General features: G+C 33.7%; 1 protein-coding gene across 2 annotated transcripts; it reads left to right on the plus strand.

The window, feature by feature from the left end:
* The first annotated feature begins 705 nt into the window (after positions 1–705).
* Positions 706–10,214, plus strand: LOC110713637 (NLR family CARD domain-containing protein 3-like). 2 transcript variants are annotated; one of them, XM_021892095.1, is made up of 17 exons: positions 708–1,228; positions 2,841–3,053; positions 3,311–3,369; positions 4,488–4,625; positions 6,102–6,176; positions 6,547–6,630; positions 6,714–6,775; positions 6,941–7,010; positions 7,215–7,290; positions 7,522–7,652; positions 8,764–8,823; positions 8,931–9,005; positions 9,095–9,199; positions 9,297–9,392; positions 9,500–9,580; positions 9,656–9,757; positions 9,850–10,214. In XM_021892095.1, exons 1-17 carry the CDS (start codon positions 928–930, stop codon positions 9,916–9,918), a joined length of 1,797 nt encoding a protein of 598 aa, XP_021747787.1. In that variant the 5' UTR covers positions 708–927; the 3' UTR covers positions 9,919–10,214. The 2 variants fall into 2 exon arrangements, with proteins under 2 accessions (XP_021747789.1, XP_021747787.1); XM_021892097.1 differs by lacking the exons at positions 9,095–9,199; positions 9,297–9,392 and having other exon boundaries at positions 706–1,228.
* The last annotated feature ends 5,453 nt before the right edge of the window (positions 10,215–15,667 follow it).

Consider the following 15,667-nt stretch of genomic DNA (forward strand, 5'->3'; position numbering starts at 1 on the left):
AAATAAAATTTTAAACTTATTTATAAGATTTACTCTGCAGCATTAATTCACTGTTCATCCTCCTTTATTTTTTTTTTAAGAACTAATAAGGAATAGTGGAAACACCAAAAACAATACTATAAATGTATAAAGTAGGGGGAGATAAAATGTTTCGGAAAAAAAAAATTAGTCTAGCCACTAACTTTTAATTTTAATCTATGGAAAAATTTTGTAGTTAGTCAATTTTAACATAAAGTATTTTAGGAAATGTGCAATTAATTTACTAATTTCAAACTTTTTTTTATCTTGAAAAAAAAAAATAATGTTACCCAAATTTCGGAGGGAAAATTTTGTATGAGAAGTTGACACTTGTAAATGATGATGTCAGCGATTATTTCTTTAGTCATATTTATAGATAGATATTACCTCTGGTCCAAATTACTCGCAACTTTGGAATATTTTATATCTCACAAATAATACCCCAAAGTTACGAGTAATTTGGATAGGAGGTAGTATATTATTATGGGTCTAACAAAATCCTACTTATCTATTTTTTCCGTATAGTTTATAGGAATAAGGTTTAGTTTAGTCAAAATGAAAAAAATAAGTTCGGATTAGATAAGCAAGATAACGTGAAATGACCCCAATCCAAATGACGGAGGAAATAACAGTAATTGGTATAAAGTAGAGAAAGGCCCATATCACATTAGAAGCCAAAATTAATTATCTGAGCCCAAAATTCCTAACCATTTTGTTTTGATAATTCTCTCACTCTCCTCACTACTTCGAGAAGCGGCATTATATCCTCTTCTTTTCTGCAACTTTAACTTTCTTTCATATTACCCAGAAATTAGCAGCAGTATCACTTCTTCTTCTGTTCATTCATCATCAAATGTTCAATTAATAACCCCAAAAAATCATTCAAATCCCCAAATTGAAGCTCCATTAATGGCGTCCACACCTTCTCCTTCCTCCACAATTTCTCTCTCCTCAACACAACTTCCTTTTCAACCCCAGAACCACCCTCTTCGTCGGGGGTTGCTTTTTCCGACCACAATTGGTGGTCGAAGACGATGTTTGAAGCTGAAATTTTCCGCCGTTAGAGCCGCCGCTGGAAGCGCTGGTTCTTCTCGTAGTCATAGAGTAGTTTACAGGGAATCTCAGGCGCAAAATCCGGCATCCATTGGCCAATTTAAGGAGTTTGCTTCTGCAATTGTTCCTCCTGCTATTTTCATCGCTGTTTCCTTCGGTAATTTAACTGTTCTTCCTTTTCGTATCTCATGTGTTTGTTTGTTTTAAGTTTTCTTGAGCAGAATGTGGATGATTAATTATTTTTTTTTAAAAATAATGTTTATTGTATAAATGTTGACGGGATTCGATCCTAGGTCTTGAATTTGGTTTTTTTAATGGTAGGTTATTAAATGATGTTAGCTCAATGTGGAAGTTATGCTGACTCCGTTTTTAATTTCTGTTGATTAATCGAGTACTCCCACCGTTCCTAAATTACATTCGTACTTCTATCCATTATGTGAGGAATAAGTGCTAGAAGTAGGTATGTAATTTAGGGACGGAGGGAGTACTATTTATCAAATACTAGTAAGTTACAATTTACAAGTGTTTGGGGTGATTATGTCTTGGAAAGTAGCTTCTTGTAACTTGGAAACCTGAATTTGGAAAGCTCATACATTTTGGGTCATTTGAGGAATAAATGCTAGAATTAGGAATGTAATTTAGGGATGGAGGGAGTATTATTTATCAATTACTAGTAAGTTTTAATTTACAAGTGTTTGGGGAGATTATGTGTTGGAAAGTTAGCTTCTTGTAACTTGTAAATCCGAATTTTGAAAGTTCATACATTTTGGGTCATTTGGGTAGTGAAATTATTTTAAGCAATGGTCAACCATAGGTCAGGAATTTTAGGTAGGAGAAATTGGTATGGATTGACAAATAGAATGGTCATAAAATTTATGTTTGACAGATTTTTTCGGCAATAGTGATCCATATTTGGGACTTAGTGAACACATGAATGTGACTAAAGGCTATCCAATATGACTACAGTTGCAACTTATAGACCTAGGAATGCTGCAAATTGCATTGGAGGGTCGTGTACTTGGTTTAGCTGCTGTAAGAGGGAGGTAGTTAGGCCAAAATGGTGTCCGTGGAGGTAATCAAGTTGGATTGGATTGGCCAGAGTTCCACTTGGGGAGGTTAGGTGGTTATGCAACCCCCTCCCTTGGGACAAATGCTCACTTAGATTTTGCTAGTTAGAAGTTAGTTTTTTGGGATATGCCCCAATGTGGAGTAGACTTGTACAAAAGGGACAAAGTATAAGTTTACCAGCCGCAAAGGAAATTGGAGTTGCTTTTGTGCTTCAAAGCCTTACTAAAAATGTTGTGTTGTGGTGTCTTGTGTCCTAGATGATAGCATTATCTCCATTTCCAAGGTATTTAAAGCATCCATTTAAGGGTAACTCCTTAGTCCTTACCGTCTGAGGTCAGTAAATCCTTGATTGGCTCCCTTGCAATACTAATGGCATTTTGTGTACTTATGTTACTCCTAATAGCCGAACCCGTGTACTCATAAGTCATAATCCTAATTAACCTTATCCGTGAGATTTTAACTTTTGTCACCATTGCTCCAATTCAGCATTAATCTTGCCTCTAGACTTCTAGTTTCATCTACCAATACGATATCCCTGAATTTAATGTGATAGTACCTTCTCTACAATTGTTTATTGGACGCTAGATCATTAGACAAACATCTCTCTAAGAAAACACTAGTTTTTATAATTGTTAGCTTGTTCCTGAAACTTTAATGGAGGTTTCAAAAAGAGTTTACTAATTTGTTCTTTCAGCTCACAGTTTTGTGGAAGGTGGTTGGTAAAATCCTTTTGCCAAAGCCCCATAAGGCTTCAACAACAGAAAATAAACCTGCGTCATCGGATATGAAGTGGTCATTTGCTGCTGGGACAAACTTGTTAAAAAATGTGAGCCAGAAGATTGAGAGAGATTCGAAGTTAAAGCTCGACGACTTTGCCAAAGAACTTCGTTCATTCAATGTAGTTGATATGTCAGGTATGTTCTATCATGATATTATCCTGTGCTTCCTTCATGTTCCTCTTGAGGTATTTTCAGAATCATTGTTTAAAGGTGGTTTCAAAATCATCTATTATGATTCACCACTTCATCATTACCTTTATGCTTTGTAGCCCTTTCTTGTTTTGTAGCTGTCTCTATGATGCTGGTCTTTTCTACCATCTATGCATGATTAATTCAAGTGTTTTAATACTGAAGGACACTTTATCAAATTGATTTGAATCAAATTTTTGTAGGCCGTAATTTTGGTGATGAAGGTCTATTTTTTCTTGCTGAAAGCTTGGCATACAATCAGGTTAGATAAATGATTGATAAAGACCTTCATTCTGAATATTGTCATTATGTACTGAACTACTGACGTTCATGAGATGGACTTGATGTTTTATAATTAGATTGTTTCATTTTCCAAATTTAAATTAGCATATGAAAAAACTGGTGTGATTATCATCATCATCATCATCATTATTATTATTTATTTATTTATTTATTTTTATTTATTTTTATTTTTATTTTTTATTTTTTTTTGTGGAGGGGGGGGGAGAAGTAATGTACATAGTGTTGGGTTTGGGGTTGGGGGGGGGGGGGTAATGTACATCCTTTATTGTTTATGTCAAAACAAACAATGTCAAATTATTGAAGAATTGAGTTATTTTATGGTAAAACTGTCTTATTCAAGAAATTTTAATACTTATTTTATTGAACGATAAGACAAAGTAATTGTAGATGATAAAGTGGCATTTGACACATGTAGAAATTGAAAAATTAAGCTTACCATTTAAGTGACTGTGATTTTTCCAATTGATAATTTAAACTAGGCACGATGACTATGGCATAAGACAACACTTTCCAAAACATATATTATTTTGAAGCCAAAGGTGAAGCTTTTACAAGATCCAAAACTAGAATTAGGGAGATAGAAAGACTTATGGATTGAAATATACCAAAACTAGAACAGGACAATGAGAAGTGCCATAACTAGAACAGGGCAATGAGAAGCCATAACTAGAAGTGCCATAACTTATGAGGAAGAAGCTAGGACCAAGTTGGTGCAAATGAATCAACGAAATATAGGAAAATGAAAGTACTTTAAGGAAGAGGGTGCTGCTGAATAATGAATATCAAATAGGAGCCCAAAGAAAAAAATTTCGTAAAAAGAGAGACATACCTAATCAGCTAGCTCATTTATATTCTAAAGTGGACTCTAAAATTAGAAATTAACCGAAGGGGTAGGGATTCAGCCTATGGCACTACATTTTCTTTAAATTATTCTCTTGTATGTCTATAACCATCTACTCCGTATGTTGATAAAAGTCCTCTTATATTTATTTTTGGTTTGAAGTTTGGATTATCTGAAAAATCTGCTTTGCCATCATTTGCTAACTGCTGATTTTCATTAACATCATTTTGCTTTAGGTTGCTGAAGAAGTAGATTTTTCTGCTAACGGAATCACATCTGCTGGAGTAAAAGCCTTCGATGGAATTCTCCAGTCAAATATCTTCTTGAAAACTTTAAATCTCTCTGGAAATACTATTGGAGATGAAGGAGCCAAGGTTAGCCTTTTGAAACCGTAGCATCCACAATTTCAAGAGATGAGCAATGCTACTTGTTTGTATATAGTAACAATTTAGTTCATTTCGTATGGAGCCTGAATATATATCTCACGTCAAATCTTATGAAAGTTAAAAATCCACATCTAGGAGTTGCACTTATGTCTTTTTGCTTCAACATCCTAGCTATTGTGCTATCTTTGTTTGCATTTTTATGATGGCATTCTGTAAAGGTCGTGATACTGTAAACAAAATGGCTTGAAGGTGGCTTCTATGCAGAAGAGTTAAAAGCTTGAGTTGAAGAAAAAACGAGAAGTGGTCTCGGTTTCTTGGCCACATAGCAAGCAAACATCATCATGACTTACTCCAGTTCTATCTAATTTGTCTTTTGTATTCAACCTGTCATGCATCAATAACAGCTACTAATCTAATCCTTAGTGCACATCGAATCTATCCTATACTTATGAGGTGCCAAACAGCCTCCCCTCCCCTTAAGGCCTTTGGACCAGAAGTAACAACTTGAAATAGTATAGCACTTTGTAGTGTGCAAAACAGCCAACTTTGAGAATACTTTTAATTCTACATACAGCTAGCTCCTAGGTTGTGGTTCTTACAATCTACCAGCTTTAAGATTAAATGCCTGGGCCAAGTTTTTTAGGTCACTAACCCTCAGTGCCCTACCATCTCTGATTATATATTTAATGGTATATGATTGTGCTTTCACCTTGCTCTTAAGCAAGCATGGAGGATCTATGAGGCTATGAGCCATGTGCCTTGGTCTTGTGCCTGAATGAACATTCTTTTGTAGAAGCTATGGATATATGACTAGTGGTGCATAATCTGTCTCATCTATAATCTAACAGAGATATTATGAGCTTCTTAATCCCGAAAATAAAACATTAAAATTGTCCAGATCTTATGAGCCTCAAGGTTCTGTTTTGTGAGGGTGATTGTTAAGATCCTTGTTTTGTATTCTGATAAATCAGTGCCATTGTGTGTTACCCAATCTGTATTGATAATTGACTTAATTACCTCTGGTATGGTTCTTTGCTTTCCTCGGTATGTGTTTTCGTATTGATTGGCAAATATGATACTCCTTCGGTCCTTCCATTTCTTACTGTTCTTCCTACATAAATCTTTTGGTGAGACAAAAAAGGTCAAAGTAAGAAGAACAATAGGAAAGAGAGGCAGTACGTAATAATGTAGAAGATGCCTCTTCCTTATAGTAGACGAAGACATTGTGTGAGACTGTTTATTTTGGATCTTGCCTTCCTCTCTTCCCCCCTTCCCAATATATTTTGGTCCTTGCTTGTTTACAAGTAGAAGTGCATATGATGGAATATCATCATGTTGTTATAAGACTTATAATACATTGCAAAAGGATGCAAAGTATCCTAGATATATGTTAAGCACATTAATTATTTTTATCACTCTGTTGAATCTTTGTATGTTGTTATCATTATTAATTTTCTTTTGCAGTGCTTGTGTGAGGTATTGGCAAATAATAGTGGTATTGAGAAGCTGCAATTGAATAGTACTGGCTTGGAAGATGAGGTTAGTTTTTGTTTTGCTTCAAAGGCCTAGTTCTTTCCAATAAATTTTCATGCTCTCTAGGTTTGTAAGACTGATGGACCTTAACTTAGTTCTGAAGCTTGAGGCTCTTGTTTATTGCTTTACGGCCTAAAGTCCACCAGGCAAAGGCCTGGGGCCTGCTTGAGCTCAGCTTTCTAGGGCTATGATTCACTCTTCTCCCTGACCACTTTGCCTAAATTTTGTTTAATTATGATTCTTTTTTTTTAAAAAAAAAAATGTTATGGGGGTGGGGTGTCTGGTGTTTGGAGCCTATCATGGTACCAAAGAGAGTTAAAAGATTTTAAACCACTTTCTCATATAGTGACAATAAAGAAATACTCTTTTCATGCAGGGTGCCAAAGCTGTCGCAGAAATGCTGAAGAAAAATACAACTCTGCGTATTATTGAGCTTAACAACAACATGATCGACTATTCTGTATGCTACTGACCTTAGTATTCCACTTCTGCTGTATCTTTGTCAATCTGGAATATTTATGTTGTGTGCAAAAATGGAAGTAGGGTTTTGCAAGTATTGCTGGGGCGCTACTTGAGAACAACACCATCCAAAGCTTACACCTTACGTGAGTTAAAGCTATCTAGATCTCATATTAAAATTTGCAAGCTCTCTTCTGTTCTCTGATGGTAGCTCTGCAATCTGACCAACCTCCCTGAAAAATGATAAAGATTTACTCTCCTATTTTGTTTTATACTATAGTTTGCATTTATACTCTCTTCTAATGACGCAGTGGTAACTACGGTGGGGCTTTGGGAGTTGCTGCTCTAGCTAAAGGTATAGAGGCGAATAAGTCCTTAAGGGTATGTTTTCTATTATACTTGAATGCTTCTCCTGGCTGTTGTTTTGACTTGGTTTTAGTTGTAAGAATTTCCCTATGTAATAATTGATAAGAATTGTGAAGATGCTTGCTTTTTAAACCTTATTCAAATTAAAAGCAAATGCTTTTATGATATTTTGGTATTCTCTAGTATGTAATCTGAAGGCTAATAATTTTTTAATATCAGGACCTTCACCTGCATGGAAATTCTATGGGAAATGAAGGAGTTCGTGCTTTGATGTCAGGCTTGTCAACACGTAAAGGTTAATCTCTTTGTAATCTGTAAATTTTAAGAGTCTTAAGCTAAATAACTTCATTTTTATCTCCAATTTTCGGGCACTTGATTATTAGTTTAATTTTTATTTACATGTTTTCTCCTCTTTGTTCTCCATGGAGGAGAGTAGGGACATGGTTCTTTCTTTTCTTTGTTTTTTTGTTTTTTCATTTTGGATTTCCACTGGGGAACAGAAAAACCTAATGGATTGTACTTACAGGAAAATTGATACAGCTGGATATTAGCAACAATGACATTGGTTCTAGAGGTGCTTTTCACATAGCAGAGTATGTGAAGATCTCCAAGAGCTTGTTGTGGCTGAATGTTTACATGAATGACATTGGGGATGAGGTATATTCTTACGTGCCTAACTCCTCCCCTTATCAGTCTCTTATATTTTTATTTTTCATTGACAGTTTGTTATTATAAAATGATGCTTTAGCAATCTGATTGTTTTGTTTCATACTTCCTCCCCATATTAAGTATAGTATTTGTGTCTCCACTCAAAGAGTGGTGAAAGAAGAAAATGAAAAAGGAAATTACTTACGTCTGGATGTCTTCTTTTGTTCTTATGTGGTATAGAGATCAATCTTTTATCTGTGGATAGATCTTAAGGCATGAAGGTGGCAAACATTTGTTGTGCTTCTTATAATATAGTCAACTGCCAGATAATAAGTGTTGGCACCTTGATGGAATATATTTTTTTTATTCTTTATTTATTTTAACCTTAAGCCCATAGTGTTCTATCCGTGCCCCAACCTAATTTTACGTGTTTCACAACTTCACTCTGTGTTGGACTGAAACCTCTCTTTTGTTCTTCTATATTGGAAGTTACCTAAGTAAATGGCTTAGATTAATCCAATTCTTGTTAGAAAAACCATATTTTAATGTTTTCTCTGTATGTACATCAGTTCTGAAAAATTTGATATATATGTAAGTCATAGATGTTTGCCTCTGTATACTATGCTATTAGAGTTAGGAAATAGCATGCTTTTCTCCTTTCTAGCATGATAGGGTTTGCATGTGACCTGGACACCTGGTCAACAATGCCGGAGAAAACTTTCAAAGTCCATTTCTTGGCAGGAGGTGGTGATTTACAACAAACAAATTTAATTGGGTGGTTTTTTGCAACATTTTTTGGTGAAGGATTTAAAAGGTGGTTTCTGACATACAAAAGTAAGGATTTAAAAGGTGGTTTCTGACATTTTTTTTTACTTGGTTTCCCCTTTTGTCACTTCTGTCTTGGAGTAAAATTAGAATCGGGTCATGGCTATGGTTGGAAATTTGATTATGATAAACTCTCTTATTAAGAGTATACTAGTATAGAGAGGCCGACCCTGCTTTATAAGTCAGACTTCCTATATTTCCTGTTAACTGTTTGTGGATAAGCTGTTTCTTCTTTCTAATTCTGAAATTGTTGCTTGATTTATCTTATCATCTTGAATGTTTGCGAACTTACTAGGGGGCAGAAAAAATTGCTGATGCACTTAAGCAGAATCGATCAATCACTACCATCGACTTGGTGAGAAAGTAGCACTTTGTGTTAGCACAGCACAATGGTGTTGATAATTTGCTTTCTACAGTCTATATATCATAATCTTATATTTTTGAGATTTTCGGAATTCTCAGGGAGGAAATAACATACATGCTAAAGGAATCAGTTGCATTGCTGAGGTCTTGAAGGATAATGATGTCATTACTACAGTAAAGCCACCCTCATCCTCTCTTCTCCCAGTTATCTTTTATTCTTTTACGTATTTCTCTTGGTTATTTCAACTTTATCTTTCTCTTAGCTGGAAATTGGCTATAATCCAATTGGACCTGATGGAGCAAAAGCTTTAGCCGACGTTCTCAAATTTCATGGGAAAATTAAAACACTTAAACTTGGCTGGTGCCAGGTAAAGTTTTTATATGTAAAATGTCTGCAAACATATGCACCTTGATATATATATATATATATATATATATAAGATTTTCTCTGGTCATATCTTGCAGATTGGACGAAAAGGTGCAGAATTCATAAGTGATATGATAAAGTATAACACCACCATATCAACTCTTGACTTGCGAGCAAATGGATTAATGGATGAAGTATCTTCCTAAATTATATGCTCTGAATTTCCTGGATATACTACTGTCGCCATGCTATATCTTTTTTGTATTTTATTCTGTAATTTTATGTTACATTTTTATTGCAGGGCGTGGTTTGTTTAGCACAGAGCTTGAAAGTGGTGAATGAGGCCCTGACTTCACTGGATCTGGGATTTAATGAAATAAGAGTACAGACAATTTAATTTTATTTTTCCTTTTGTAAGGCAATATTTTTCCATCTTTAATCTGGAATTTTCGAAAAGGATTCTGGGGCATATGCAATTGCACAAGCGCTGAAGGCTAATGAAGATGTTGCCTTGACGTCAATAAATCTTACCAGCAACTTTATTACAAAACTTGGACAGGTAAATCCATTTAGAAGTAAAGTTTTTTTATAACTAATTCCCTTTTCCACTTTTAAATTGCCATAACTTACCTAGGTTTTGATAAAATACAGAGTGCTCTTACTGATGCAAGTGATCACGTATTAGAAATGAATGGACAGGAAGTCGCCATATTCTTCTAGGTTTCTTGTTGCGTAGAATAATAGTTTTTGGTTGTCAGCATACCTATAGCAATTTAGTTCCTGCTCACATTTGTAGATTCTTTACATTTTAGATTTATCCCCTTCCATTGATTGGGGATGGAAATTTTGATGTTGAGGAGAAGTTAACATTTATAGATACTGTAGCTAACATTATGATTGACTAGAAGTGGCAAACAAGTTCTACTCTGTTCAGATCATAAACGGCCAATACGTGTAACAAATCATTTGGTCCAGTTCCAACTTAGTCCAGTTTATTCAAGTCGATTCATGTTCGAGTCTATTTTCAATTTAGTTTTTGTGATAAATAGCTTTTTGTCAAATCAATTTTGATTAAGGCGGGTTTAGATGGGTTTTGGTAAAATTTGGTACTATCTGGATTTGGGTCTTGTAAAGTTGTAAGGTAGGAATTTGTTTTGCCAGGTTTAGATATGATTCTTGCACCAAAATAAGGTAGGTGAAGATTGATTGGCATGAATGAGTAAATGACTAAAGCCATTTGCGAATAAGATTCGTTCAAGGCAAGTTATTTCTCATTACTATTCCTAGATTGTATGGATTTGTTGTCAAGATTTTGCCATTTTGCATATCTATTTCTTTTCCTACTTATGTAACAAATCGTTTGTGTATAGATTTGTGTGTATCGACACTCGTGTTGTTTCAAGTTAGGACTTTGTTTAGCCTGATTTGGATATGTTCATACACCAAAATAAGGTTGGTGAAAATTGATGGATTATCTATAAATGACTGAAGCAATTTGTGAATAAGATTCTTTCAAGGCAAGTTGTTTCCCATAATGTCCCAGATTGTATTGTTTTGATATCAAGATCTTGCCATTTCGCGTTAAATTTGTTTCTTTTCCTCCCTTTGAACAAGTGTGTAGAGTTTGTGTGTATTGATACTCGTGTTGTTACTAGTAATTCTCTAAGGTTACAACAAATGAATCTCTTTCAAGGTAGGTTAAGTGCCATTGTTTCAAGGTGGTAGGTTAGTATTGAATTACATGGCTGTTGGTATCTAACATAGTAACATGAGTTTGGGAACTTTACAAGTGAGACACTCATCTCTGTCATGGTAGCTTATTTTTTTCCATTAAAGAGCTGTAAAAGAACTAAAATTTAATTGTTAAGGAGTTGGTTAAGTAATTGAGTTGGATTAGTGTTATATTGGTTAACATGAATAGACCTATTGTAACTGTTATCGGTACTCGTACATCATATACCGTAAAAGATTAAAAATATTACTCCGTATTTGTTTAATATTGGAGTCGAGTTTCTAACAAACTCCCCGTAGTTGAATGATGAAAACTTGGGGTAAGTATAGGAATGACAATATTATGAATAATCATCTTCGTGTAAGAAATTCAAACATGGTAAACCACAACATAAATACATAATTATAAAGGCCATGTTTGGTAATTGGCTTTTTAATGGCTTTTTGGTTAGCTTTTGGCTTTTGGCTTTTTTAGGTGGTCAAACAACCAATAAATGTGTTTGGTAATTGGCTTTTTAGTCAGCGAAAAAGCTGGCTTTTAAGCCAAAATGAAAAAGCTGCTTTGAGTAGCTTTTTTGTTGGCTTTTGGCTTGTTGGTCCACAAATTATCTAATAAACAGCCAACAATCAACAATTAATTTACCAAACACTTTTATAAACAACCAGCTTAAACAACCAATTTCAAAAGTCATTATAAACAGCCAAACATTCCAACTGGTCAAACAAGCCAAGTGAACCAGTCAACCGCCAACAGCCATTTGCCAAACAAGGCCAAAGTCAATGATATTCTATTTTCAAAGAAAGGCAAGATATTCTATTTTCAAAGAAAGGTGTTATGCTAAAACAGAAAGTATAGGACAAATGTTTTCACAAATCATTATACGAAGTAGAATAATCTAGATAATGGTCATAGATTCATAGTTTAATAAAGTAGACCACAAAGTAAATGTTACGGAGTATATTTAAAGGCTTCGTAATGGTTGGTTTTATTTTACTTTTTTTATGTACAATTTGGAATGTTGAATCTAAACAAGTTGAAGGTGGAATAGTTTCATAAATAAATTGCAGGATATAAAATAAGTTAAGCAGAAATATTTGTTGGAAAGCATGCCGAGTGGGCGAGTGGCCCGAGTAGTAGTGAGAAGGATGAAGGATCATTCTTATATGCTCAACATATTTTACCATTGAACCAATGTTGCTTTATATACCACCATTGAAGTGATTGAACCAATGCAAGAGTCTCACTGCATAATACTCCGTACTACCTTTGATTTTTATTATTTGCAACTTTAAAATATTTTATACCTCATAAATAATACCAAAGTTGCAAATAATAAAAATGGAGATAATATGTTTTTTTGCGGTATTCGCTACACAAAACATTTGCATTAATAGTATATTTCCAAGGGCGAAGTCAGGCTTGATTAGGGGTCTAATAAATATATAGGGTCATAGAGGCCAATTCAATAAGCGCGTGCTGGGCGAAGCACCAGGCTCCAACTAAGCTCCGATTTTGTTGGGTGTCTATTTTACGTATTTTGCTTTCCGTTCTCTATCAATATTCCTTGCCACCTTTTTGGTGCATGTTGAGTTACACGTCACAAATGATATAAACAAAATTTGATTATATATTTCTAGCTTGTACTTTGTAAGTATCACCTCCAATACTCTTGTTAATTAAAATAAGGAAAATTTGTCAAGAATAAGCAAACCTTTGCTCGGTCTTTCCAAAATTAGCAAACCTTTTGATTAACCCACAGTAAGTTGAATTTTATGGGGTATTTTCTTAAAATAAGTCATGACTAGTTTGTTTTAACGGTAACCGGTTGTTTGAGTTGTTTATGCCACATGTCATTGCGTGGTTTGTCGGTTTTTAAAATTTTAATTTTACTTAATTTTTAAAATTTTGTAAAAAAATTATTTTTTTTTAAAAAAACATTTTTTCAAGATTTTTTTTTCAAGATTTTTTTTTTTTTTCAAGATTTTTTTTTTCAAAAAAAAAAAAAAACCCTTAATTTTTTAGATACCCCCACTACTACAGCAAGCACCCCTCCCCGCCCTTGACCCATCGGCCACCGTCGATACCACCCAGAGCATCGAAATACCTCCACCTCCCATTCCCACCATAGATATTACCACCCCTTTTACCCTCACCCTCAAAATCTCCACCGAATCCACTATCCCTTGCCTTCCCACCAGCAAAAATCGCATCACATCCCACAATCGAAGTCACAAATCCGCATAACAACAACAACAACAACGAGGTGGGTGTTGGGTTTCGAGGTGGGTTTGGTTGGGTTTCAAGGTCGATATGGTAATATTCTAGTGGTTAGGGTGGGGGATCGAGGTATGTGGTGGATTTCGAAAGGGATTCTTTAAAATGGAGTTTCGAGGTGGGGTGGTTCAGGTGGGTTTCGAGCCTTCTATGCGGGTTAGGATGGGTCGCCGGCGCTCAAGGAGGGGAACAATGGGGTCAGGGACCTGGGGAGGCCGAAGGGGGATGTGGTTTGTTTGGTGCTAGCTTGGCGGGGATGGGGGTGGAGCGCTGGTATGTGGTGGGGTTTTTTTTTAAAAAAAAAAATACAATTTAATTAATTATCAATTATATAATAAGAAAAAAAAATTAATTAGAATTAGGAAAAAAAAAAGTGACCTATTTGGTAGGTTGTAGGTCATATGACTTATTTAAAGAAAATGCCGAGCAAAGGTTAATCAAAATGTTTGCTTATTTTGGAAAGACCGAGCAAAGGTTTGCTTATTTTTCACAAATTTTCCTTAAACTAATTGACATTTATACAAAAGTAAAAAATAAAAAATAAAAAAATGCCCCCCTTCGTTATTTGTCATTACAATTTTGACTTTTACGATCACTTTTTAAAGCATGTTAATAATACTACTAAAAACGTCAAAATCATTTATCTTGTTAGATTCAACTTAAATTGTATTTTTAAATATCAACTTTTTAGAATATTTACTCATATCATATTGAATATAAATGTAATCAAATATTAACATAATAAAATTTAAAATATAAAGAATATAAAAGAACAAAAGGAGTACATAAATAATAAAAACGATAATATTATATCTCGAAGAAAGAATGAGAGTAAAATAAGAAATTTAGGTAGATTTGGTTTCAAGCTCTTTACATATCTTTCCTCTACCACTTCTACCATTATAACAACCTTCTAATTGAATTGCATGTAAACCTTAAAATTATCAGTGCTTGATTAACAAATTGTTTCACCATAAAGTCTATATTCCATGACAATTATACTCACATTGTTCTTTTGGTCTTTTCATTAATTTGTTCCTGTGGTCAAACTTTGGAAATGTTTACAGCCTTTTATCATGTAAGATTGATCTTATTAGATTCATCTAACTATTTATGTATTTTCTTAATATTGACTTTTGTTGAATTTCTATTACATACTATAAAACTAAAGATATTAATATATTAAACACAATGTCTTATAAGTGGCCAGCCACACCATGTGGCCAGCCACTATAAGCCCAATTCTCGCAGCCCAGTTTGCTATTATAACGGAGCCTGTTATTTTCATCCCGTTTTCTTAGAATTCCGTTATTTTTTTTAAAAAAAAAATAAATACAAAAACACAAATTGGAAACCGCCTAAACTTCCCTCCTCTATTAACTTCTTTTTTTTCTTCTTCTTTCGTTACTCTCTTTCTCTCTCATCAAATTTCATTTGCAATTCAAATTTTCTCTGCATTTTATTAGTCTCTTTCTCTCTCTTTAAATTTGCTCTGCAATTTCTCTGTCCTCCATTGTTGCATTATGGTGAAGATTAAGGTTGTTCATCGTGGTGGAAAAAAAGGATCGACAACTTGCGAAGGTCTTGATCGTTCGTTTATTTTTTTTTAGTTTCTTTTTTGTTGTTAATATTTTCTTGTTTTCTCGACGTTTTTGTTATATTTGTTTCAAATTTGTTGTGATTTTGTTTGTTTCAGTAGTTTTATACTTCAATTTGATTATTAACCCTAATTTTTACTTTTCGTTGAGTAATTTTATTGTTCAATTTCATGATCTAACCCTAACTTTTATTTTTCCTCTTTCACTTGTTTAATTATGTGTTTGATAATGTTCATTGCTGTTTATTGTCATTTTTGCTGTAATTTGTACTATAATTGTGAACTTTGAGCATTGCATGTGTTATTATTGTTTAATTTCGTCTTCTATTTGATTTTTTAGACCCTGATTTTTACTTTTTTTCCTTTTTCTTGCTGAATTAAGTTCTTGATGATGATTTTTTTTATTTTTTTCATTGCATTTGTTATTCTGGTTTTTTCTTATGAATATTTACCTTTTTTTGTTCTACTTGTCTTATATATGAAATTTAAAGAGATTATTTATTCAGAGCCTATTCTGTTATTTATTAGTTGTCTAGGTGTTACTTTTGTGTTACATATTGGTTACCTTTTAAGTTATTGAGAAATTTTCTGTTTAAAAGTCTAATTCATGTGTTTTATAGTTTATTGTTTTGTGGTTACTTATAAATTATATAATAGTTACTTATAATTTACATAAAATTTACTTTGTGAGTTACTTATATGTTTCATATGAGTTACTTATAAGTTTTATAGGAATTACTTATAAGTTTCATAGTGGTTACTTATTTGTTACATAGGATTTACTTATATATTTAAACTTTTTTTAATTTTAAGTGGTTATTGCTTGATAAGGTTTATGTTTCTTGTGTAATAGAATTACTTATTGC

This window comes from Chenopodium quinoa, unplaced genomic scaffold, assembly GCF_001683475.1.
Source record: "Chenopodium quinoa cultivar QQ74 unplaced genomic scaffold, ASM168347v1, whole genome shotgun sequence".
Taxonomy (NCBI): Eukaryota; Viridiplantae; Streptophyta; class Magnoliopsida; order Caryophyllales; family Amaranthaceae; genus Chenopodium; species Chenopodium quinoa.

Excerpts from the sequence above, each read along its gene's own strand:
- LOC110713637 (XM_021892095.1), top strand. The coding sequence starts at position 928 with ATGGCGTCCACACCTTCTCCTTCCTCCACAATTTCTCTCTCCTCAACA. Across the intron at positions 9,393-9,499 it reads CAAATGGATTAATGGATGAA|GGCGTGGTTTGTTTAGCACA; the intron begins GTATCTTCCTAA and ends TTTTTATTGCAG. Across the intron at positions 9,758-9,849 it reads TTATTACAAAACTTGGACAG|AGTGCTCTTACTGATGCAAG; the intron begins GTAAATCCATTT and ends GATAAAATACAG.